This window comes from Panthera pardus, unplaced genomic scaffold (genome assembly GCF_024362965.1).
Source record: "Panthera pardus isolate Hobbes unplaced genomic scaffold, ASM2436296v1 HiC_scaffold_13, whole genome shotgun sequence".
Lineage (NCBI taxonomy): Eukaryota > Metazoa > Chordata > Mammalia > Carnivora > Felidae > Panthera > Panthera pardus.
In genome coordinates, this window is record NW_026526688.1 from 159,244,132 (window position 1) to 159,270,650 (window position 26,519).

A 26,519-nucleotide genomic window follows, 5' to 3' on the forward strand; every position below is an offset into this window, starting at 1 on the left:
TGCGCGCGCGTGACTCCACCCTCGCCCTTACCCGTGGTGGTGTTCCCCATGCTGCCTGCTCGCCTGGCTTGCAGGCGGCTGTGGCCCTTCTTACGGGGATCTGCTCCCACGGTAGCGCGCCATGGCACTCAGGAGCAGCTTCTCGAGAGATGTGTGGCTGCCTCTTCCTCCCAGCACCCATCAAACCTGGGACGTAGGCTTTCTCGTGGCTCAACGGCAACTAGGGATTACGAAGGAAGAACTGACATGGAAGAGCATTTTTTGTTCCCCGAGTACGTCTCGGAGCCCGAGCCCGCACCGACCCTCGAAGAGCAGCTGCGAGAGCTGCAACAGCGGCAAGAGGAGGAGGAGCGACAGAAACAGCAGCGGCGGGAAGAGCGGCGGCGGCAAAAGCTACGGGACAGGAGTCGACAACACCCGGTCGTGGGACACCCGGACCCGACGGTGCCACCCAGCGGCCTGAACTGCTCGGGCTGCGGAGCGGAGCTGCACTGCCAGGATCCCGGCGTGCCCGGCTACCTTCCCAGCGAGAAGTTCCTCAGCGCAGCGGCGCAGACCGACGGCGGGCTGGCGCGGACCGTGTGCCAGCGTTGCTGGCTCCTAGTGCACCACCGGCGCGCTCTGCGCGTACAGATGAACCGCGAGCAGTATTTAGAGCTGGTGAGCGCAGCGCTGCGACGGCCGGGGCCCGCCCTGGTGCTTTACATGGTGGACCTTCTGGATCTGCCTGACCCCCTGCTACCGGAGCTGCCCGCGCTGGTGGGCCCCAAGCAACTGATCGTGCTGGGGAACAAGGTGGACCTGCTGCCCCAGGACGCGCCCGGCTACCTGCAGCGGCTCCGGGAGCGACTGTGGGACGACTGTACCCGCGCAGGGCTCCTTCAGCTGTCTAGCCACCGAGGGCTACAGCACGCTGGGGAGGACGGGCCGCGAGACGAGAAGGAGAATTCGAAGCCTTCTGCCAGAGTCCGTACGGTGCTCAAGGACGTGAGGCTAATTAGCGCCAAGACTGGCTACGGAATCGAAGAATTGATCTCAGTGCTTCAGCGTTCCTGGCGTTACCGCGGTGACGTCTACCTGGTTGGCGCCACCAACGCTGGGAAGTCCACTCTCTTCAACACGCTCCTAGAATCTGATTACTGCATCGCCAAGGGCGCTGAAGCTATCGACAGAGCCACCATCTCCTCTTGGCCTGGTGAGCCTTAGGAGGCCCGTCCCCTTCCTTTTGTGAGATGCTGAGAGTCTTATCGCGGGCACTTAGTATATCCTTCCTTAATGTCCGTCCACCAGGGGCTGTCTGGAGTCTTCCCTTTAAAAATTCTCTCCCTACTTTGGTCACACCTCTCTTTTGTGTCAGCCTAGTGCTTGGAAACTTGTATGTTAGAGTAATTTTCTCATGGAGCACTTCTATGTTCCAGTCACTGTGCTAGGCACTGTAGATGAACCGGGGAACAAAGCAAGAGTTCCTGCTCTCTTGGAGGTTTCTCCCGTAGCTTTACTTATTTGTATGTTTCTCTGGAAAGTCCTTCGTTTACTTTTTTTTTTTTCCTTCTTTTACTTTCTAAAACTCACTCCACCCTCTCAGTCTTATTCTCCATATCTTGTTTATTCATAAGATCAGTATACTATACACATTTAACATTTGAATAATTCACTAATGCTATATGATGTGACTCTGAGAGAAAAAGTCAACTTTGTGGTTTCGGTTTTTGTTTGTCTTTTTAATTTTATTTTTAAGTAATCTTTACATTCAGTGTGGGACTCGAACTCACAACCCTGAGATCAAGAGTCGCAGGCTCCACTGACTGAGCCAGCCAGGCACCCCTCAAGTTTGTGATTTTAAGAAACTTCTGTAGGGGTGCCTGGGTGGCTCAGTCGGTTAAGCGTCCGACTTCGGCTCAGGTCATGATCTCACGGTCTGTGAGTTCGAGCCCCGCGTCGGGCTCTGTGCTGACAGCTCAGAGCCTGGAGCCCGAGTCCGATTCCGTGTCTTCCGATTCTGTGTCTCCCTCTCTCTCTGACCCTCCCCCGTTCATGCTCTCTGTCTCAAAAATAAATAAACATTAAAAAAAAATTAAAAAGGAAAAAAGAAACTTCTGTAATTGCAAAACAGGTCCTTTTGTGACCCTGTTTGTATTTAACAGTTGGCAAAACTGCCTCAAACCAGTGTTTCAAAACTGCCTTGAAACCAGTGTTTAGCTTTGATGGGCCATATTTCTCTGTCCAGGACTTTAGTTAAATTATACACAGAAGTGCTCTTATACTTGATGATAGTACAGTGAAAATGAAAAGAAGGGAAAAAAAGCAGGTCTGCAGATTTGAGATTCAAATCCAGGTTGAGCCTTTGAGCCAATCTCTGAGCCTATTTCCTCATCTGTAAAAGTAAGAATTATTTTGTAGAGGGTTGTCACGAAGGTTCCGTGAAGTAAATCACTGTACCCAAGACAAGGTAGCTCCTCAAAAATGTAGGTTTTTCTCCCCTTATTCTCTGTTCTTTTATAATGTTTATAACGATATATTTATTCTTTGGTATTTCAGGTACTACATTAAACCTTCTGAAGTTTCCTATTTGCAACCCAACACCTTACAGGATGTTTGAAAGGCAAAAAAGGCTTAAAAAAGATGCAACTAAAGCTGAAGAAGATCTTAGTCAGCAAGAGCAACATCAACTTAATCTTTTGAAAAAGCACGGTTATGTAGTAGGTAAGCATCTTCTTTAGAAAACTCTTGTTGGGGCTATGCTAAAAATTTTTGTGGAGCAACATGGAATACAGCTGTCTGGGGCTAGCCAGTTTTTGTGGCTACTGGGAAGAGACTACTTTCCCAGTTCTGGAACAAAGAGGCCCCTTTAGAGGCAAAGCTACTATTTGGAAACCCAGAGTTCACTGTGCTGATACTTGGAGAAATCCAGGGAAGGAAACCTGCAGTAACTGCCCACCAACCATTGTCAGCAGTAGAAGCATTTTCACTAAGAAACAGCACCCTCTCCTTGCAGACCACCAGCACAGGTTGTTGACTGCATGCAGCAGCTTTAAATTAGATTTTCCCTCCTTGGGGCTCCTGGGTGGCTCAATCGGTTAAGGGACCAATTTCAGCTCAGGTCATGATCTCACAGTTTGTGAGTTCGAGCCCTGCTTCAGGCTGTGTGCTGACAGCTCAGAGCCTAGAGCTTGGAGCCTGCTTCAGATTCTGTGTCTCCCTCTCTGTCTGCCCCTCCCCCTCTCATGCTCTGTCTCTCTCAAAAATAAACAAAAAAATAGATTGTCCCTCCTTTACTAAAAATATTTTGATTTGGGGCTCCTGGGTGGCTCAATCGGTTGAGCGTCCGACTTCAGCTCAGGTCATGATCTCACAGTCCGTGAGTTCGAGCCCCGCATCAGGCTCTGTGCTGACAGCTCAGAGCCTGGAGCCTGTTTCAGATTCTGTGTCTCCCTCTCTCTCTGACCCTCCCCTGTTCATGCTCTGTCTCTGTCTCAAAAATAAAACGTTAAAAAAAAAATTTTTTTCTTTTAAATATTTTGATTTGCAGCACTTTCCACCCATCCCCCCACCTGGTGTACACAGCTAGCCACATACTTGACCATTGTAAGAGTCTGACTCCCACTGCCTTTGAAAAGAGGGCAAGGGTATCATTGTAGTCTTGCTTCTGTACACCGTATTTAGTCTAAGTAACTTGTTTGAGGCAAGTAAGAAGAATAAGAATTATCTGTCTGGAGTCAAAACCTTCAAAGGAGTGACTAATAGCTTAACTATAACTTGTTCTAGGAAGAGTTGGAAGAACATTCCTATATTCAGAAGAACAGAAGGATGAAGCTGCCTTTCAGTTTGATGCTGATTCCCTTGCTTTTGACATGGGAAATGAACCTGTTATGGTTGCAGATAAATCCACCAAACGAATAGAATTGACCCCACAAGATGTGAAAGATGCCCACTGGTTTCATGACACCCCTGGAATTACAAAAGAAAATTGTGTATGTATTTGTTGTCTTTTAGAAATACTTTCAATTGCACAAGTATTGTCTTAATTGTCAGAACACAGGAAAGGAGGTATTCTTTCACTTCAGACTCACTTCTCGTTCCTTCCTAGAAGCAGTTCAGGGTGATCTATCTGCCACCAAGATGTGTATTCCATTTGGTAGCCTTCACTGCCAACATATTTGTGTTATTGTTACCTTAGTTATTAGGGAGACATTTATAAAATCCTAGATCTTGAGGTTGGAAGAAAGCGTAAGTATCACTGCAGTCTAGCCACCTATTCTATGCTTGAATTCCCTCTAAAACTGTCCATCCAGCTCATACTAAAGTAAGGAGTGACTCACCACCAGCTGAAGCAGTGTCCCCTCATCTCCCAAGGTAACCCCATTTGGCCTTGACCTACTCTTTGGGTTGAGCTGAACAGTCTCCCTGTAACTTGTACCTATTGTTCTTCAAATGGACCTGTATGGACTAAATGCCTGTTACCCTTGCTAGACTTTGAACTACTTTAATGTGTAATGTCCTGTCTTTTCCTCACTCTATACTCTTCACCTTCATTAGTTCATCCAACAAAACATTGAACATTTACTGCACTGACATAATCCAGATAATTTGTCTGTTTCTTGCAGCTCTTCTCCCTGAGAGAATAGGCTTATCGTCTCTCTCTCTTGCCCTCATTACATCTTTTTTTTAATGTTTTATTTTTGAGAGCATGCAGGTGGGGGAGGGGCAGAGAGAACGACAGAGGACCTTAAGCAGGCTCTGCACTGACAGCAGTGAGCCTAATGTGGGGCTTGAACTCATGAACTGCAAGATCATGACCTGAGCTGAAGTCGGACACTCAACCAGACACTCAACTGACTGAACCACCCAGGTGCCTGCCCTTAATACATCTTTTTAATCCAATTGCAGGATTTCCTGGGCAACTTTGTTTTATCTCATTAAAGTTAGCCTATATTCCACACACTCATTAAATCTCACAACTTTTTATTCATTTGCAGTTTTGATAATCATCCAAGTCCTGGATTGACTGGTATGCATCCAGGATATAGCCTTACAACATATCCATTAATCAGTTTCCTTTGAATCTGGTCACTGACCCAAGTTCCTGAATCGCCTAATTATGTCTATATGCCTGTGAAACAACATTGGTGTCTTAGCTTCTTTTCCTTCTTTGCCTTAGGTGGATCACTTAACAGTTTAATTATCAGAATGATACTCTTATTTAGTGTCCCATGTCACAGAATCATATAGATTTTTTAACATTTTTGCACTCCCACAGTAATTGCTTGTCACCCGTCTCTTCACAATCTAGAACTTCAGAGCAACTGGATTGCTTTCTGGTAATGTTCCAGCACTTTGACTTCACCAATGTATTCTTCAGGGGTAGCAGTTATTTCCATCATTTATACCCTCTTGTCAAATAGAAAAGCAAGAATTTGCTAAATATTCTAGCCAGCAGAATGAGACCCTCAAATTTTTAGAACTAAAAGGTCTCTGGCAGTCTGCTTCTGTGTCAGTTTATTGATACATTTATTAGATGCCTTAAACTAGTGTTTCCCAAACTGATTCAAGGTATTCTGTTTTGAAATAAAAGTATTAAAGGCTCTGCTAAAAAGTGTTAAAAGGTTTCTTTACTGCAGGTGGCTTTTAATGTGCTTTTTTCAAACAAATGCTGAGGAAAAGTACTTGCAGCCCCTTGTTATGTATTTTTTTGTGAGGCTCTCTAGGTTTCACATATTCTTTATTTCCTTATTTTTCTTAAACAAGTTCACAAAAGTTCTTTATCCATTTTTTTTTTTACCTTCTCTAATATTTCTCGTCAAAAAAAATTTTTTAAGTAATCGCTGTCCCCAACATGGGGCTCAAACTCACAACCCTGAGATCAAGAATCACAGACTCCATTGACTGAGTCAGCCAGATGCCCCATAATATTGCTCTTTTTTAATCAGATTTTGATTCTTTAAATCTTACCAAAATCTTGTTCTTCTTGGCTTTCCTTTTCCATTTTCTCTAGTCTCTTTAGGAACTCTTCATCCTTAGAAGCCAGAGGATTCGTTTTAAAAAAAAGAAGCAGCAGCAGCCAGAGGATTCATAACTTTTTCTCATTTTTTGCTGAGCATTTGGGGCAAATGACTAGAATGCAGAAAAAGGTTCTTCAGAACTCTTTACCTGCTCCTAGAATGAGGTGACCATTTTGCGTTTAATGCATGCATACTTGCCACTGGGATATAAGTATTTTGCCTTACCTTTAGCTGAAACCCCCTGCCCCCCAGAAGCCTTGATGGAGAGCATATATATGCCATCTTGGAACTGACTCATCAGTTGTTTTCAGTTCACACCAGTTTTGACATTTGAGGGATGCTGCTCACATAGAAAGTCTCATACTCCCATAAAGTTGTTTTGCCATTACTCAATATTAAGTTGTGAAGCAAGAATAGAGCCATCCATAAATTGATTAAGACAGAATGAATATAGTAATTTTATATGCAGCAAATTCTGACATATTTTGGTTTATTGTGAAGTCCGAAATATTTTTTTACCTAAGAGGTAAATCAAAATATATCATATCTTCAATAAAAGTAATTCTTGGGGCACCTGGGTGGATCAGTTGGATGAGCCTCCAGCTTTGGCTCAGGTCATGATCTCCCAGTTCAGGAATTCAAGCCCCACATCGGGCTCGCTGCCATCAGCACAGAACCTGCTTTGGATCCTCTGCCCCGCTTCTTTGACCCTCTCCTGTCTGCACTCTCAAAAATAAATAAACATTTTTTTAAAAAGTAATAATTCTCTAAAAAATCTACCCTTTGCTTTACAGGTTTTAAACCTTCTAACAGAAAAAGAAGTAAATATTGTTTTACCAACACATTCCATTGTTCCAAGAACTTTTGTGCTTAAACCAGGAATGGTTCTATTTTTGGGTGCCATAGGCCGCATTGATTTTCTGCAGGTAAGAAAAGTCTGCACCATTAAAAAATGACCTACTGGGGCACCTGGGTGGCTCAGTCAGTTGAGCATCCAGCTTCAGCTCAGGTTGTGATCTTGAGATTTGTGGGTTCAGGCCCCACATGGGGCTTTTTGTGCTGACAGTGTGGAGCCTGCTTTGGATTCTCTCCCTCCCTCTTTCTGTCCCTCTTTCTCTGCCCCTCACCTGCTTGCACTTTCTATCTCAAAAATAAACATTAAAAAAAAATTTTACAAAAGAATGACTAGTTTAAGGATACAAATATGTGAACAAGACTGGCAAATGTTGATAACTAGATCATGACTGTTGAGGAGGTTGGTATCCTTTTTGTTTGTTTGAAAATGTCCATAATGAAAACTTGGGAAAAAGAAATGGGGAGGAAAAACAACTAGTAGGTCTCAGAAACTAGATCTTCATTAGGATATTAAATGCCCCAGACAACTTGGCATGGAGAAAAGTTACTGTACCTATCCTGTGGTATTGTTTCACATGGAAATCATAGGTCCAACCTTAGGTGTAGGGTTAATGTGCATTAAATAAATCCCACACTTTAAAGATTTTCTTTTTAAAAAAATAAAGATTTTCTTTTTAAGTAATATTAATACCAAATGTGGGGCTCAAACTCACAGTGCCCTGATCAAGAGTCACATGTTCCACCAACTGAGCCAGCCCTGCACCCCTGTCATACTCCTTTATATCCCATGAAATGTATACATTTATGTATGTACTTTTTTGTTTGGTATTCAGTTACTTAGCTTCATTCTGGGGATTTTAGAGTATTTATAGAACTGTTCCCTATTTTCCCAAAGTGAGGAAAAAGGGAAATGAAATGTGGATGTATCCAACAACACTAAATGCCACTTGCAAGTTATTGCTATAGCATATTTCTTGGGTTTTGTGTTTCATTAAAACCCATAGAACATTAATATTTTAAACCTAGCTTTACACTGGGACAATTAGAACATTTACTTATATTTACTTATGTTTCCTTATAGATTACTTATACTTATTTACATATCCATTTACTTATAAAAGGAGCTTGATTTTTTTTTTATTGATTGTACATTGTAATGTGCTGGTTTTGCAAGTTTTTCATTCTGTAAAATAACTTCTTTTCTTCCTTTCTTAAGGGAAATCAGTCAGCTTGGTTTACAGTTGTGGCTTCCAGCCTCCTTCCTGTGCACATTACTTCCTTGGACAAGGCAGATACTGTGTATAAGAAACATGCCGGTCATACATTACTCAAGGTGAGGCAACACACTTTGAAGATTGCACGGTTAGGTTAACCTCCACTGTGACAGTCCCACAGCCCTGCTAAGAAAGCCTTTCTTGGACATAACCATCTTTGTTATACAATCAGCTAGCTGTCTCCTCACCTGTTCTGGTTGAGGATTTTGACTAGCAAGTAAAATAGGTTGTAGAAGAAAAGGATGTTGTTTGGACTGATCCTAGAATAGCTACAGACTTGTGTTTTCTCTAAACTACACTGACCAATGCAATAGCCACAAGTGCCATTTAAATTTAAATTAATTAATTAAAAGTAAATAAACTTTAAAATTTAGTTCTTCAGTTGCACTAGCCACTTTTCAACTGCCCAGCAGTCACATCATCACAGAAAGTTTATTGGATAATGCTGAGGGAAGAGAAGTTACAGATGTTCTCACAACTGGGGGTGCTATTTGCGTCTAGTGGGTGGAGGCCAAGGATAATGCTGGACATCCTGCAATGCACACAACAGATGCTCAAAACAAAATTCTCTGATCCAAAATGTCAGTAGTTGCATGGTTGAGAAGTCCTGGTCTGGGTGGAAAAGCTCTCCTCCCAGGTTCTTAATCCCAGTTACTTAGAGATTATGCTGCCTCTTTACTCCTGCCCTACCAGCTCCTTCCTTGCACCTGTAAGTATGTTACAGTTTCTCTCACCTTTTTTTTAATCTTATTTTTAAAGTTTATTTGTTTTGAGAGACACAGCAGAAGCCAGAGAGGGGGAGAGAGTATCCCAAGCAGGCTCTGCACTGTCAGTACAGAGCCCAGTGTGGGGCCCAGTCCCACAAACCATGAGATCATGACCTGAGCCAAAATCAAGAGTCGGACACTCAACCAGCTGAGCCACCCAGGCGCATCCAGTTTCTCTCAAAAAAAAAAAAAAAAAAAAGAAAGAAAGAAAACAAAACTTGGGGTGCCTGGCTGGCTCAGTCAGTTAAGCGTCTGACTTCAGCTCAGGTCATGATCTCACAGTTTATGAGTTCAAGCCACACATCAGGCTCCCTGCTGTCAGCACAGAGCCTACTTCGGATCCTATGTCTCCCTCTCTCTTCCCCTCCCCTACTCATGCACTGCACACGCACGCTCTCTCAAAAATAAACATTCAAAAGAATTACAAAAGCAAAAACAAAAAATTCAGTATCCTTCAGTGTCCTGCTTATTTATTCCTTCTTTTTACTGTCAAGCTTGCTCCTGCTCCTCATGTCCATCCTCTGCAGTCCCCATTTGTCCTGTATCATTGAAATTGTTCTTACAAAGTTCACCAAGTACTGAGTGGGAACCGTTTTCAGCTCTTTAATAATAAGACCTGACATAGACATTGGTAATATATAATGTATAATATTTAGATTATTGGAGCCAGACTGGGTTTAAATGCTTGCTCTGTTCCACCACTTGACAAAGCTGTGTAACACTGTGTTGTACCTACATCACAAGGTTGTGGCGAGAACTAAGTTCCAGGGCACTGTTGTAACTGCTATGTGAGTGTTTGTGATGATGATGAAACACATCTACACAAATACCAGGTGCATCCAGCAAAGGTGGTTTAGTATTGATTAGTGCTTATGCAACTAAATGTAAGCCAGAACCCAAAATATACACTGCTTTCCAAAGAGGATAAAAATAAACCTGACTTGAGAAATAAATGTTTCTTTCTATCTGTATTTCCTAAGAAAGCCAGACTGAAATTAAAACTCCATTGACAGGGGCACCTGGGTGGTGTCAATTAAGCGTCCGACTTAGGCTCAGGTCATGATCTCAGGGGTGGTGAGTTTGAGCCCTGTGTCAGGCTCCGTCCTGACAGCTCAGAGCCTAGAGCCTACTTTGGATTGTGTCTCCTTCTCTCTCTGCCCCTCTCCTGCTCACACTCTCTTTCTCTCTCTCAAAAATAAATAAACATTAAAAAATTTTTAAAAAACCAAAAAACTCCACTGACATAACTGCCCTAAAGTTAATATTCCAGAGACCTGTAGGATGGGTGAATATATAAAGGCAATCAGCAATATAGATCTGTTGGTGTTTCTGCATTTAAAAGACTTTAGTTCTCCGGTTAAATTTGCTTCCTTTTTAGGTAAAACAATAATAATACATGAGTTCAAATACAGCTTGAAATTTCCAGGGAAGGAAACTTCTTAGTTTGTATAACATGGCTCTCCTAAAAATGAATTCTGTCGTTCTCTGCCCCTGTGCATCTGTATAGTTTTCAGAGTGGACATCATTGATGCTTTCCAAAGCAACTATCCCAGTCTTCTCTGCCAGTAATGGAAACGTTCTGGGGGGTGCTCTGAGACTCATTCTTGCCTCCTGGTTTTCTTACTTACCTCCCAAATCCAAGTCAGCCCTCCCTTCTCATTATCACTGAATACAGCCTCCCAGTTCAAGCTGTAATCTGCTTTCATTAGGCTGTTTTTGAGATCCTGAAGTATTTTCTTAGCTTCCAGCTTTTATTGTCCTCCTCCCACCCCCACCCCAAATATACCTCTACAGCCCCTAAAGCAGTGGCTTCTCATGCAGGATTGACTTTTGCCCCCAGGGGACATTTACAATTTTACACTTCTGCAGCCTCACAGCCTTCCCCTCTAGCCCCCATCAAAGCATTATTCAGCCCAAAATGTCAATAGTGCCAAGGTTAACAAACCCTGCACTACAGAGATCTTTCCAAAATACAAAGCAGATCACAGTATTCTTTTTTATTCTTATCTCTGTTCTTTTTCCTACTTATAATTCCTTGGTAGTTCCACATTACTGAGAAGTCTAAACCAACAGCTTCATCACTGACACGCACATATACACAGACTTAACATACCCTAGACAGTTCAATTACAGTTCCCTGAATTCATCATCCTTTGTCTTGTGTACATGATGCTAACCCAGAATACTTTTCCACTGAGTAACTTCAACTTTATCTCAAGATACTCCTCAGATATTGCTGCTTCGTCAAGGTTTTCCTTGACTAAAATATACTCATTACTTCTTCCTCCTCAACTGTAGTACTTGATAGATGCTTCCCATGACATTTCTTACCTTGTAATTTGTTTACATGTTATTTCCACCTTCTGATCTCCTTGGCCACAGGGACCATATTGTAACATCTATCTTTGTGTCCCTAGTGTTAAACAGAGAAAGATTTATTAATAAATAAGTTATTATCCAGTTACTTCCCATTCATGGACACATCTATAAACAGAAGCTAAACCTTACCCATTGCACATGTACCCTTCACTTGTAATGAGGCAGGGATTAATCTTTGAGGCCAGCCAGGCCTATGAGACCTAAGGTATTTTGAAGGATGTTACTTTAATTGCTCAGTGTTACTCTGTGAAGCTTTATGGAGGGCTATAAAAACAGTGTAAACTAGTAAAATAAGATTCTGCTATTAGGAGGTTACCACTGGACACATACTCACATGCAGCTCTTACGTCCTGGGATCTGTAGGCTTTATCTCGTCACAGGGTTCCCATGCTTTTCATTTGAACTAGAAGTGATTTGGGGTTTTCAGTAGCTGAGATTATTATTGATCCCTCTACATAACTAGTGTATCGGTGCTTTACTTAATATTAGAGTTATGGGCAGTTTAATTTGAACTTCCAAACGTCTTCATTTTATTTCAATGGCAGGTTCCAATGGGTGGAGAAGAAAGAATGGCAGGATTTCCTCCTCTTGTTGGTGAAGACATTACATTAAATGAAGGACTTGGGGAATCTGAAGCAGTGGCTGACATCAAGTTTTCTTCTGCAGGTAATTGTACACCAAGCACTTTTTAAAAGGTGAATAGGGGGCGCCTGGGTGGCTCAGTCGGTTAAGCGTCCGACTTCGGCTCAGGTCACGATCTCGCGGTCCGTGAGTTCGAGCCCCGCGTCAGGCTCTGGGCTGGTGGCTCAGAGCCTGGAGCCTGTTTCCGATTCTGTGTCTCCCTCTCTCTGACCCTCCCCCGTTCATGCTCTGTTTCTCTCTGTCTCAAAAATAAATAAACGTTAAAAAAAAATTTTTTTTTTAATTAAAAAAATTAAAAATAAAAAAAAAATAAAAGGTGAATAGGGGCACCTCGGTGGCTCAGTCAGTTAAGCACCCAACTCTTGATCCCGGCTCAGGTCATGATCTCACAGTTTGTAAGATCCATCCCCACATGGAACTCTGCACTGATAGCGCAGAGCCTGCTGGGGATTGTCTCTCTCCCCCCCCCCCCCCTCTCTCTCTCTCTCTCTCTCACTCTGCCTTGCTCATGCTCTCTGTCTCAAAATAAATAAATACACTTAAAAGGTGAATTAAGTGTCCTTACTGGTATTTTTATAGAAATGTGCACTTATCTGATATAAACTGAGGATTTTAAGAAATATACTAATTTAGAGGCACCAGTGGCTCCGTCGGTTATACGTCCGACTTCGACTCAGGTCATGATCTTCGACTCAGGTCATGATCTCACGGCTCCTGGGTTCAGGCCCCGCATTGGGCTCTCTACTGACAGCTCAGAGCCTGGAGCCTGCTTCAGATTCTGTGTTTCCCTTTCTCTCTGCCCCTCCTCCACTCACGCTGTGTCTCTCTCTTAAACAAACATTAAAAAAAAGAAGAAAAGAAATATACTAATTTATTCATTAAATGCAGCCTACTCTGAAAATAAATTTGTACCTTTTCATAAATGCATTGTATGCTTTCTTAAAAAATAAAGTGAAAGAGACCAGTAGTCTCCTTTGGTGCTCCATTTTGAGCTTGGGGTTGACATTTTTAATAAGATGGTTGCTAACACCATTTTGTGTTCTATCACATGCCTGCATAGGTTGGGTTGCAGTAACACCTCAGTTTAAGGACAGACTGCATCTCCGAGGCTATACACCTCAAGGAACAGTTCTGACGGTCCGGCCCCCTCTCTTGCCATATATCGTTAACATCAAAGGCAAGCGCATCAAGAGAAGTGTGGCCTATAAAACCAAGAAGCCTCCTTCCCTTGTGTACAATCTGCAGAAGAAGAAAAACAGATAGAAATATGAAGTTGACCCTGTTCACACTGAAAATATTAACTATACTGGACATAACTACATATGTTAAATTGTATTAAACATAACTATAATAAAGCTTTCTTTGCTCCCTTTAAACCACTAAGGACTGTGCCTGTTTGTACTGTATTGAGTTTGTAAATACAAGTTGTTTTTTTTGTAGGGTGTGTATATGTATGTATTTGTCATCCAAATATACCTCAAAAGGAGTTCAGCTACATTCAAGTTTCTCTCACTATTTATTAAGACCAGATATCGGGGCGCCTGGCTGGCTCAGTCAGAGGAGCATGCAACTCTTGATCTCAGGGTCGTAAGTTCGCACCCCACATGGGTGTAGAGATTACTAAAAAAAAATAAACTTAAAAAAAAAAAGAAGACCAGATGTCATTTCTTACTTGGAGTCTAGTTGAGAGAGCAACAAAGCAGTTGGCATATGAAAAAATGGCAAAAAGAGGGTTTCTCCAAAATAAATGGACTCAAATAAGACAGGAATGAATGGGTGCCTCTGCTCCACATAGTCATCCAGGTATGCAGCTGGTGGAAGGCTCCATGGCTTCATTCCTAGGTCTAAGATGGTTGCTCAGGTTGTCATCCCTTCCCAGCAAGTGGAAAGAGGAAAAGTGAGTGAAGAGCACAATTTCCCTATTTCGAGGAAAGGGGAAAGGTTAGAAGTTGCACACATTTCATACTGTCTATTGATCAAGTTATATGGTCATTACCTACTCACATGAAAGCTGGGAGATGTAGGAGGAGATGGAGACTATTTTGGATTATTATTAAGGGAGAATAAACACTGGAGAAACAAGTAAACATTCACCTTTACATAATCCTACCTGAGAATCTTAAGATTCAGGTTACATCCTTCTGGCACTCAAAGTCTGTTCTGCGATTATCAGAGCACTTTTAACCATTTTATCAACATCCGCCTATATACATTGTATAACATTACATCAGTCAGAAATCTACCTTTTATTATTCCTAGTTCGATAAGTAGCGCTATAGCCGTGTACAGTGAACAATTGGCAAGTCAAGTACCAGATCCCAATGTTAAGAGAAATGCTAATGGGAAAGGCTGACCTGAAATGCAGTCCGATCCATGAACTTCCTGTAGGCTAAGGTTTAGCATAAAATTAGTAGACATACCCATGTTCTCTGTCAACAAGCATCCCCTAACCCCCATCTCACTAAAACCGCTTACAATAAATGGTTAGCATTTTAACATTCAACTTGTAAAAACCATAGATCTCACTTTCATCATGTTTCAGAGTAACTACTATTGGCATCTTGGGGAACAGAGTTCTTTAATGTGTAAGACTGCATTTCAGAATGCCAGCATCCCTCATCCCCAGATAAATAAATGCCAGTAACCTCTCCCCATGACCCGTTAGTCATAGAGACAAACGAAAGTACCCCTCACGTTTCCAAGCCCACCCTCTAGAGGGCGGTAGCTTCCCAGTTGAGAAAATCAATTTCTCATTTTTATTTTGGAGAAATGAAATATGATTAATTTTACAAGCTAAAAATTTGGCATTTGTGTAGAAATAGAGAACCTAGGAACTGATGCTGTCATTACTCTGATAACTTCTGAATATGTATTTTAGAAAGCAAAACATTCCTCCTTGTTGTCTCTAGGTTTTTGGCCTCTTGATTAACAGAGATTCAGTTTTTAAATGTTCATAATTTATACTCTCAGATCTCCTTTACCTCTAAAATTCTATGCTTTTGCTGCATAAAGCTTGACTGAAGCAGATGTTCAGTGTACCTTGTTGGAAGTTTCAAACAGCAAAATTAACTAAGCAAGTTTAGTTTCCCTGGTTATATTAGTTAACCTCTTCAGGTCTTCATTTTCTCACCCATAGAACGAGGGGAAAACATTAGATTTTTCTCAGTCCCTTCATAATTCTCAACAAAAACAGGCAGGAAAGCCAGGAAAGAGTGGTTCCAATACCACAAACAGGATGCCACATGCCTAGACAGTTGAGGACTTCTGCTAGGATCTGTATTAATTCACTCCATATTCTGCCACCTAATGCAGCCCAGGATCACTGCTGGTATATTCAACTGCTCTGCAGTAGATTTTACTTAAAGTTCTGTCACTGTTGCTTTCTGAGCTTTAGTCAGTTTACTGATACTTGTTAATCCAGTAATCTGAGTATGGAGACTTTGCTTGAATCATTAATCACTTACACTATGGCAACATGCAGGAATAAGTAAAGAGGAGAATTAATGGCAAAATGTCAGGACAGCCTGCTCACTTTTCCACAGAACAGTGATTGTTTTGAGTGGCTAGAAAACAATTGAGCAAGTTCATGCTAGATCATTTACAAGCTCTGCAGCTTTGTGGTATTTAACATGTCACCTCTTTTGTATTCATGACACCTAAAAGAAGTAAAAGATGTGCCATCAAAAAGTTTTTGACTTCTGAGGCACCTGGGTGGTTCAGTTGAGAGCCCGACTTCGGCTCAGATCATGATCCCACGGTTCGTGGGTTCAAGCCCCGCATGGGGCTCTGTGCTGACAGCTCAGAGCCTGGAGCCTGCTTCACATTCTGTGTCTCCCTCTCTCTCTGCCCCTCCTCTGCTCATGCTCTCTCTCTCAAAAATAATAAACATTAAAAAAAAAAAAGTTTTTGACTTCTTTGTAACATTAAACTCAAAGTTTTTTTTTAAATTATACCTTATCTCTCCTTTTCCCCTCCTTGAAACAGCATTTTCTTCAAAGTTACTGAAACATAGTTTAACACATTTCATATTTTTAATCACCATAAATGGCAATTAGAACTTTACTGTGTAGTTCCCCAGAGTCTAAATTTGTTTATGTTACTTGCAACACTCACTTCCCATGACAACCAAGGAGAAGTGGAGCACAGATGCAATCGTGTACACTTGTGTTTCTTGAGCATACAGACACTTCTTACAAAATGGAGATCAAGGCCAGCTTCCTGCAGATGACTAACTTGGAACTCCAGCTGTGCCAGCCGTGGCAGAGCTGTGATTGCTTCACTGAGTAGGCACCCAGCGCTCAAGCTGAGGCGAGCTGTTTCGTAGACAGCCTCTGATCATTTACCCTGGCTTCCCTCCCACTTGGCTCTGTCTGGTGGAGCAATAGAATCATTTCCATTCTTTCTCAGACTGTTCCATTTTCTCTTGGCTGCTTTCCTCCTCCCAGGGGGATTGTTTTCTCAACTGTCAAAGAGTAATGCTTAAACATTAAAAACAAGACCTCACACTCATGTGAATCAAATAGATAGCACCTCCGCCTGCTCTTAATGTCTGTGTCGTGTCATCTGCCCCATTCATATCCTGTAGTGGGAGGGGGCAGCTCAAAATTAATATTTTAACATCATATGGGAATGACGCCTCATTTTTTCCTTCATGTCAAAGAGCACTGTTATTCTTTCATTTAGTATAAGACTTTCATGATCTGAATATCCCTAAGTCTGTCTAAAGCATCCTTAAAATACCCATGTCTTAGATCCCCAGGTTCCTGTTTTTCATAAGCTTCCATTTCCCTCCCAAATAATTCTCAGAATTTATCTTCTAGGTAATCAACCTGGAGGAAGAATTTCTTTGGTCTTAATATTCTCATCGGTAGACGCAACAGCTATGATGCTTAATTGCAAACATTATCAGTACCTCTAGCCAGTAGCTTTGGTAAATCTGCCAAAAATGGGCCACAGAAATAAAAGAACCACATATGCTAGAGAATATATCATCAGGTGATTTGGGAAGTGAAAGATTGCCAAGATCCCTTCTAATTTTTCAGTAAGTCCCTCGAAAATAGCAGGCATAACTGAATGAATTAGGAGAATGAGGGGATTTTCTTGTTTGATTGGTTGGTTTTTGCCTCCCCTGAAATATAACAACAGAGAAGACTTCAATTTGCTTAATAGCATTTGCATTCATCTAGGGTTTCCCCCTTTTACTGCATAAGGGCACCACCTCATAGCAGTTGTATTTCAAACTATTCATAGTGGTCATATGAGAGCCCATATTATCTTTTTATTCCTTTACATTATAATAATAATAGTAGCTCTCCCTTATATAGCACATACAATAAGCCAGGCACTAGAGCACCTGAGTGGCTCAGTCGATTGAGTGTGTGACTCTTAATTTCAGCTCAGGTCATGATCCCAGGGCCATGGGTTTGAGCCCCGTGTCAGGCTCCATGCTAAGTGTGGAGCCTGCCTAAGATTGATTCTCTCTCTCTCTCTCTCTCTCTCTCTCTCTCTCTCTCTCTCTCTCCCCCTCTGCCCTCCCCCGTTCATACTAAGACAAAAAAATAAAAAATAAAAAATAATAAGTCAGGCACTGTTTTAAGTGCTTTACATACGTTTGTTGAATCCTTCCAACAACCCCATGTAGGAGGTACTATTCTTACCCACATTTACAGATGAGGAAACTAAGGCATAAGTAACTTCTCAGGGTCACACAACTAATGAATGATGGAGCTGTGATTCAAACAAATCCAAGCAGTCTATGTCCAGCACCCCTGTGGGTGTGTTTAATTTTACAGTAAAACTTACTTTTTTCCCATTCATTGTAGTTGTAAGGATTTCAATATACATATAGGTTTGTGTAACAACCACCATAATCAGGAAACAGAGCAGTCCCATCTGATAGCACCCAGGTTTCTAACCACTACACAATACTTCCTCTTTATATGGGAACCCATCACAAGTCTAAAGGAGAGAATTTTCAACCTCAGGTGGGAAACATGTTATCTCAGAAAAGAAAGGTAACCCACTTTGAAGACCTCCAAAGGTAATGACAGTTTCCGTGGAAACTCTGTAACTGCCACGTAATTCTTTTGAACATCCTTTGAATCTAGCTGTACACAGTTCTGTGAGGAAAAACTATTTCTCAGGGCTAGGGTAGTTAGTGAGTGAGTGAGTGAGTGAGTGAGTGAGTGAGTGAGTGAGTGAGAGAGTGAGAGAGTGAGAGAGAGAGAGATGTGCTATACTCTTGCTGTCTTACTTCAGCAATGCTGAACAACCTCAAGTGTCCCAGTGTGATTTCCATGCTCCATGCTCTCTTACCATCTCGGATAGCTTTAAATCAACTGTGCTTTCATGGCTGGCTGGGAATCTTTTCACATTGCTAGTGAGCTTTGCCAAGTACCACGGACAGATCACAGCATGAATGGAGATCCTGACCTACAGTTCTGATTAAGAAAATAGTACATTAAATACACAGGAAATCTGGAATGCAAACATTCAAAGAATTATACCACTAAACTATCACAGAAAAGAAACTGATTTTTACTTCTGACTCTAATAGGAACATAGAATTAGAAGAACTGGTGTTCTCTATTCACAAATCAAACAGCTTCAAAAACCAAATTGATTTGGTCCTGAACTTGTTTAAATGGACTTGCCTTTTCTACTTGTATAGCACTCATCCTATTTCCTGTTCATTTTTACATCTTACTTTCACTATATTGGGATCCTGGTTGCCCAACTAAAAACTTTCTATTCTCTTGTTTTTCTCAGCACTTAACATCTGGCCTAAAAAACCTTTTTTCTTGTCTTTGACTTTAAATTCCATGGTTAAATACTTAACAGGAAGGACGATTAGAGAAATGGGGACTACTTGTCTCTAAAATCCCAGGTAAAAGATGTCTTTTAGTGGAACACTAGCTGAAGAAAAATCTCTTTTTCACTGGACAAATAAAGCTATTATATAAAGCTAATTATGAGAAATGTGAACATTTTCAGCATGGGAACTTGGATGAGACTGTTTAACAAAGGAAAACAACACCTAATAGACCCATCTACCCACTCACTCTCCCATTAGGCATGGGTTAAGTCACTTCCAGGTACAATGAACATTTGTTCATTGGAAGTGCTTTTTTATTAAATAGATTGAGGGCATTATTAGGTTTGTATCCATATCTATTGCTGGGTAACAAACTAAGTGACAACCCAAAATTCAGTGACTTACACAAGCACTTATTTGCTCCCATTCCTTAGTTTGGCAGTGTCATCTAGGCTCAGCTCAGTGGTTTTTCTGCTCCATACGAGCCTGCACTTGCAGAACTCACTCTACATCTGCAGCTTCAGCTGAGATGATTGTAACAGCTGGGAAATCTGGGCCTTTTTCCAGTGGTCACTCACTCTACCTAGCATCTCATCCTCAAGTAGGCTGGTTCAAGCTTGTTCACAAAGTGACCATGTTTAGAAAGCACAAAAGAAGCTGCAAGGCCTCCAGAGGCTGAAGCTCATAAGTTACACAATGTCACTCTGCTGCAATTCTATTGGTGAAAGCAAGTCACAATGGCAGCACAGAGTCAAGCTGATCAGAAGGGCTACAAAGAATCTGTGGCCTGGGACGCCTGGGTGGCTCAGTCGGTTAAGTATCCAAATCTTTGATTTTGACTCAGGTAATCATCTCACAGTCTTGGGATGGGGCCCCCCAGCCAGGCTGTGCACTGACAGCATGAGGCCTGCTTGGGATTCTCTCTCTCTCCCTCTCTCTGCTCCTCCCCCACTCACAGTCTCTCTCAAAATAAAGCTTAAAAAAAAAAAAAAAAGACTGTGGCCATTTTTTTAAATGTTTACTTATTTTTGAGAGAGAGAGAGAGAGAGAAAGAGCATGGGGGGGGGGGGGCGGGAGGGGGCGGGGAGGAGCAGAGAGAGAGGGAGACACAGAATCTGAAGCAGGCTCCAGGCTCTGAGCTGTCAGCACAGAGCCCGATGCGGGGTTCGAACCCACCAGCTGTGAGATCATGACCTGAGCCGAAGTCGGACAATTAACCAACTGAGCCACCCAGGAGCCTCAATTTTTATTCACCACAAATATTCATCATGTTGACCACCTTGAGGAAAATGCAGTGTGACATGCTATCTAACGACCTGATGAAGAGAATCCACTGTAAATCTGCAAAATAAGAAATTTCATACTAATTTAAATTTACTTCAGGAGTCAGATACATATAGCAGCTATGTGACTGAGGAAAGGAGAGAGGAAAAGGCTATGGAATGTAGATTTCATCATAAATCTTTTAGCAATAGTGTTTTTAACTGTGCATGTGTTACTTTCATACATTTAAAGTGAAAAAAAAAAAATCCATTCAGATTCAAATCTAGCCTATCTCCACCCCCATGGAGCACTTACCATACCAGAAAGCTATCTCAGGAAGTCAGCTATTTACAAAGTCTCTGTGGTGGGAAAGGCAATGAGAATACAGAAGTGAAGGACCTTTAGATCTCAAAACAGTATCCTGCTGCTCCCCAGGAAGGAAAAAAGAGGTTTCAGGCAGAACCCAAGCTGAGGATCCTGAGACCCTAGCTTCTTTTCCTGACTCCACAACCAGGGTGAGGGGTGGAGTGACATGGGGTTGGAACCTCTTTTTAACCCCTGGCCACCTACCAGCATTTCTCCATTTCTGCCCCTCCCCTTTACAGTCCTGGGGGAACACACTGGGCCCTGGCTTAGACTGGAGCAGGGAATGGGAAGCACAAGGAATCATATAGGTGGTCCCACTTGCTCCTAAAACTGTCTTTGAATCAATGTTTTACTAGAAATGTATACTAGGGTATCTAGAAATTTGATAAAAGTATTAGTTTAATTTCTATCCCACTAGAGCCCCCCACCTTACCCAGGAACTCTTGAGGTAGAGTAATTGCCAGGGCAGAATTTGGGCTTTTTTAGCTCCCTGGCTTCAATCCCGTCAAACCGTAAAATCTCTCAACTTGAAAACTCTAACCAGATGTGCAAAAAACAAACAAACAAAAAAGGCACCTCTCTTCTAAATATCCAGTGTTCTCCAAGGGGAAAAGGAGGCAGACCCCACTACACGTCTCAGCCTTGGAGGGTGGTGGAAGGAAGTACAATGGGATTACGTTCAACAAAAAGCAGCACAGGTTAAAAATGGTTGCCACCCAAAAGAAACAGTTTGAGCTATGCCCACCAGTTAATGTGAAAATGATCATCAAAGTGAAAAAATTAGGTAAGAGGGGTGCTTATGTGGCTCAGTTGGTTAAGCATCCGACTTTGGCTCGGGTCGTGATCTCTGGGTTCATGGGTCAAGCCCCACATCAGGCTCTGTGCTGACAGCTGGGAGCCTGGAGCTGCTTTGGATTCTGTGTGCGTGTGTGTCTCTGCCCATCCCCTGCTCACGTTTGTTCTCTCTCTCTCAAAAATAAACATTAAAAAAAAAATTAGGTAAGAAGTTATACCATGAAAGATTCTTTAAGAGAGAGGAGAGAGAATCCCAAGCTGGCCCCACACCATCAGCCCAATGCAGGGCTCAAACTCACAAACTGTGAGATCATGACCTGGGCAGAATCCAAGAGTCTGATGCTCAACAACTGAGCCACCCAGGCGCCCCAAGATTCTTAAAGCTGTATTGTGTATTTACAGAATTGTAAACAGTCTGAAGAGGACACTTAATTGATATTTACTCAAAGTGATCAAATTTTCTGGCAGGATTGGGGATCTGCAAAGGTCTCAAGACAGATCATCTACAACTTTTCAGGCTCTGCTACGGAGCACATTTCCCATGTGTGTGAGCACAGCCCAGGGGATCTCAAGGGTCCTTTCCTCAGGAGTTCATGGACTTGAAACAAAGGCCCTGAAATAGCACCCTCTGTCTTAAGCTGCATGGGGTGGACTGACCTGGGCCTGCTTGCCAGTAAGCCAACTGCTGATCACAGACAGTACTCCAGCCAGTGTTTGTGCAGAATTCAGCAGTCTTTGCGTGCATTTACGTATGTGCGTGCTCACACTGAAAAACACCAAAAAGGCAAAAGACGAGGAGAGAAATGCCTATTACTATTACTGCTATCAGTATTATTTCTGTGACTGTTCAACAAGAAATGAGACATGTGGGAGGACAGCAGAAAGCTTTTTTTTTTTTTTTTTTTTAATTTAAAAAATTAAGTGAAAACATAGAAACCCATGTCAGGGACATCTGTCACTCTCCTTCCTCCCTGTTGTGGAGGGTGGATAGCCTATGACTGTCTCCACCACTCCCAATCAATTCTGGGAGACTAGGAGACATGCACCTCCTGCCAAGTCTTCAAATTGTGATTTTAATCAATGGATCAGATGGGACAAAGAATCCGGGCCTATAATACAGCAGGCTCGCAGAGCCCAAGAACCAGGGGCATTTTCAAATAAATCCAGCTCTTTCCACATTAAATTATGACATTCTTATACTTTCAAATAGCTATGCACATAATGAATACAGTGGTTTATCTAATAATGCCAGCTTAAATATAAAAACATAGCAAAAATGCCAGCTTCTGCTCTCAGAACTAGGCTTAAGTAGGATCAGGGCAAAATGGTTTTATCCTGGTTTATTTCGAAAAGGTGAAATTAATCTGACTACTGCTGGTAAGCTTCTCATATGGTCTTTAGCGAATATAAACTGGTTAGAAGTTATGATAGAGGAAAGCCTATTTAAAGAGTGTCCTTTTGGGGCACCTGGGTGGCTCTGTCAGTTGAGCATCCAACTCTTGATCTCAGCTCTGGTCTTGATCTCAGGGCTCTGAGTCCAGGCCTCACACTGGGCTCCACACTGGGCATGAAGCATACTTCAAAATAAAGTGCCCTTATCATGTTAATAGAACATTATAATTGAGGACATTCAGATTAGATGGAAATCCTTTTGATCCCCATTCCTAATTTCTCCTTTTATAACATCCATTTTCCCCACATAATATTCTTCATTTAATAAAGGCAATGTGGCACAGACCTGCCACTTCCTACTGTGACATCTAGCAATTCACTTGTCTGTAGGATGCAATGTGGGAATTAGCCACCTACTTCTCAGTGATGAGGAGGGGATTCAGTTAATGTGATGTGCTTAGAATACTGCTTGGTACTTACAAGTACTTCTACTCCTAGATGCTAATGCAGGATCTCCAGCTTGCGCTGTTTCCCAACGACATGAGTGTCTCCAAGGTTGTCTCACATGGATCATGGGTCATATCTACTTTTACACAAAATCAGCCATTTTATTTCTAACAACAGCTTCCTTTAATGGAATTTCATACTTCCGTGCACAGGGCACAACAGCAACTCATCGGAAAGATCTTTGTTTCAAGCCAGTAAGATTCTCCCCACACTAGTATAGTAGACATGACCCAGCTAGTTAGATCTATGCTCAAATAGGGACCTCCTTAAATTATTGTAATACCTTACTATATCATCATGTGGATAATTCATTCATCCCAGTAATGTTAGCTGAGTGTGAGGTACTATTACCCACATCTATGCTGAACATTAAATATTGGACATGTTACTCATCATTCTGCTATTTTAAGCAACACGAAAATAAACATTCCAAATATATACATCCTCTGTGTAAAAAAAAAAACACCAAAAAACCTTTAACATAAAAAGTGCAAGACTTGATTAGTATTAGAAAACCTGAAAGAAGTTCTATCTTACGAACACAAGCATAGGGGCACCTGGGTGGCTCAGTTGGTTAAGCATATCACCAGCTCAGGGCATGATCTAGCGGTCTGTGAGTTCAAGTCCCAAGTCAGGCTCTGTGCTGACAGCTCAGAGCCTGGAGCCTGCTTCAGATTGTGTCTCCCGCTCTCTCTGCCCCTCCCCCCAACTCACTGTCTCTCAAAAATGAATAAATGTTAAAGAAATTTTTTTTAAAGAACACAAGCATAAACCAATGTAATTTTTAAGACTGTAAGAAATTATGAGTTCTCTGAACCTCACTTTATATGGTTTCCACTCTCAGAATACCTCCAGATTGTCAACCAATTTTGGCAATAAGGAGGCCAGAGAATAGGCATTAAAGTGATAAAAACCTGACACATCCACCCTTTGGAACATTATGCAATAGTTACAAAGAATGAGAAAGATGCTTAACTACTGACAAAGATCTCCAAATTCTGCAAATTGCAAAATCAATAATTCAATTTATGTCAAAGCATAGAAACAAAACATTTTAATATGTATACAGATAGAGGTAAAAACTTAACAGTAAACCATTGACAGTAGTTAACTCTAGAAAGAGTAAGGTTTATAAGAGAGCTATTCAAGATGGATTTACTTATTTGAATTTTGAGAATTTACATACGTATTGTGATTTTTTAAGAAATTTTATCTTTCTGTGCTTCAGAATTTATTTCCAATGTTTGAGAGAGAGAGAGAGAGAGAGAGAGAGAGAGAGCGCGTTCGCGCGCGCACAAGCAGGGGAGAGGAGAGGGAGAATCCCAAGCAGGCTGTGCTGTCAGCACAAAGCCCAACGTGGGGCTCGATCCCATGAACCTTGAGATCATGACCTGAGCTGAAATTAAGAGTCAGACATTTAACTGACTGAACCACCCAGGCGCCCCTGCATTATGTGATTTTTTTTATGTTTCTTTTGAGAGAGCCATAGAGAGTGCAAGCAGGGAAGGGGCAGAAAAAGAAGGGGACAGAGGATCTGAAGTGGGCTTTGTGCTGACAGCAGAGAGCCCAATGCAGGGCTTGAACTCACAAACTGTGAGATCACGACATAAGCTATAGTTAGGTGCTTAACCAACTGAGCCACCCAGGGTCCCCTGCATTATGTGATTTTAAAAAAGCAATTAGGGCACACACATGAAGAAATAAAAGGTGTATGTAGCATTTCAAAAATCAGTGTAGAATTAGGACATGATTCTCTGAAATTGCCCCTTCTGGTGACAGAATCTTGACCACAGGTAAATTTCCACCTGCAGTTTATCCCTTAAGACATCCCAGCAAGCTTTCATAATTTTACAATACTGTTAGGACTTATGCAGAGAGAAATCTGGTATGTTTCAAAGTATTTGGTCATAAATAAGAATCCTCAATGTATTAACAGAATGTAACTTAGCCTTATTAAAGGAGTCAGAAAGGGCAACCCCCCACTGGCTGAATTGAGGTAAAATGCATGAAACAAGAACTGGAGTCTATGGGAAGAAAAAGCCCCTCTTGACAGACCCTGTACCAGCAAACAGAAGGTATAACTGATTCAAGCAAAAATAATTATATGCTAGGGGCACCTGGGTGGTTCAGTTCTCAGCTGGTTAAGCGTTCCACTCTTGATATTGGCTCAGGTTATGATCTCATGGTTTGTGAGGTGGAGCCTGTTTGGGATTCTCTTTCCCTCCCTCTCTCTCTGCCCCTCCACCGCTCATGCTCTCTCTCAAAAATAAACTGTAAAGGGGCGCCTGGGTGGCTCAGTCGGTTAAGCATCCGACTTCGGCTCAGGTCACGATCTCATGGTATGTGAGTTCGAGCCCCGCGTCGGGCTCTGTGCTGACTGCTCAGAGCCTGGAGCCTGTTTCAGATTCTGTGTCTCCCTCTCTCTCTGACCCTCCCCCATTCATGCTCTGTCTCTGTCTCAAAAATAAATAAACGTTAAAAAAAAATAATTAAAAAAATAATAAACTGTAAAAAAATATTAATTATATGCTAAAATCATTGGGTTTGTTGAAAGTTCAGATAGTTTCAATATATCCTCCCACAGAATATTATACAGGGAAAAAATAACTTTACAATGGAGAAATCTGGTGGACAACACCTTAACTAAGAGTGAACACCAATAATGGGTTAAACTGACATGATGTGTGCCTTCTGGTACAATGCACCAGTATTTAGTATTCCTTCCAAAATGCATAACCTGAATTGAGGCATGAGGAAACAACTAGAATAATCTAAATTAACATTTTTTAAACAGCTGGCATGAACTTTTTTTTCAAACTCTTACTGTTGTGAAGAACAGGCTAGAGGACTGTTCCAAATTAAGAGGAAACTGAAGAAATGAGACAACAAATGCAATGGGTGATAGAACAGGGGGATTGTTAAAGGTTAGTAGTTAAGACATTTGGCACAATTTGAATATAGATTGTAATATAAATACTATACCAATCTTAAAAGTTTTGAATTTGATAACTATATAATGTGGTTGTGCAAGAGAATGCCCTATCCCTAGGAGACACAAACTGAATTTTCAGAGATAAAGGGGGTATGCCACTTAATTTCTGGTGGTTCAGCAAATCATACATACATAATATACAGAAAGCAAATGTGAGTGAATCTACATGAAAGGTACACAAAATTTCAAGGTAACATTTTTTGCAACTTCTCTGTAAGTTTGAACCTTTCTTAAAATCAAGTTTCTTAATAAAAACTTTCTCAAGATTTGCTATTTCTTGCTACTTGGATTGACTTTCTTTGCATCCAGAAAAATACCTTTGCCTATAAATGAAGAGATTTCTGCATTATCAGAATTTTAAAATTACAGTAAAACTACCATCGTATATCAATTAGCTGTAATCAAGGAAAAACACTCACCACACACAATTCTCGGCCTGGGCAACCATTTACCCTACTAAGGACCAGGACCTAT

The 26,519-nt window shown here is 41.6% G+C and overlaps 2 protein-coding genes and 1 long non-coding RNA gene across 4 annotated transcripts in view; 1 reads left to right on the forward strand and 2 right to left on the reverse strand.

Moving 5' to 3' along the window:
* The window catches only part of POLR2B (RNA polymerase II subunit B), a 42,348-nt gene extending 42,206 nt beyond the window's left edge, over nucleotides 1-142 (reverse strand). The window contains exon 1 of the mRNA XM_019468951.2: nucleotides 32-142. The gene's annotated coding sequence lies outside the window, so the exon portion shown is untranslated. The remainder of the gene's footprint in view (nucleotides 1-31) is intronic.
* NOA1 (nitric oxide associated 1) lies at nucleotides 49-13,295 on the forward strand. 2 transcript variants are annotated; one of them, XM_019468966.2, is made up of 7 exons: nucleotides 49-1,195; nucleotides 2,539-2,703; nucleotides 3,766-3,971; nucleotides 6,794-6,925; nucleotides 8,071-8,187; nucleotides 11,820-11,940; nucleotides 12,977-13,295. In XM_019468966.2, the coding sequence occupies exons 1-7, from the start codon at nucleotides 49-51 to the stop codon at nucleotides 13,177-13,179; spliced, it is 2,091 nt and encodes a 696-aa protein (XP_019324511.2). In that variant the 3' UTR covers nucleotides 13,180-13,295. The 2 variants fall into 2 exon arrangements, with proteins under 2 accessions (XP_019324511.2, XP_019324529.2); XM_019468984.2 differs by lacking the exon at nucleotides 12,977-13,295 and adding an exon at nucleotides 12,233-12,373 and having other exon boundaries at nucleotides 11,820-11,969.
* Nucleotides 13,296-13,576: 281 nt separating this feature from the next.
* On the reverse strand, nucleotides 13,577-21,992 carry LOC109278570 (uncharacterized). The gene is made up of 3 exons (XR_002085724.2): nucleotides 21,812-21,992; nucleotides 18,232-18,356; nucleotides 13,577-13,835 (listed from the first exon to the last, which is right to left on the reverse strand). It is a non-coding gene; the product is annotated as an uncharacterized LOC109278570 (long non-coding RNA).
* Between the last annotated feature and the right edge of the window lie 4,527 nt (nucleotides 21,993-26,519).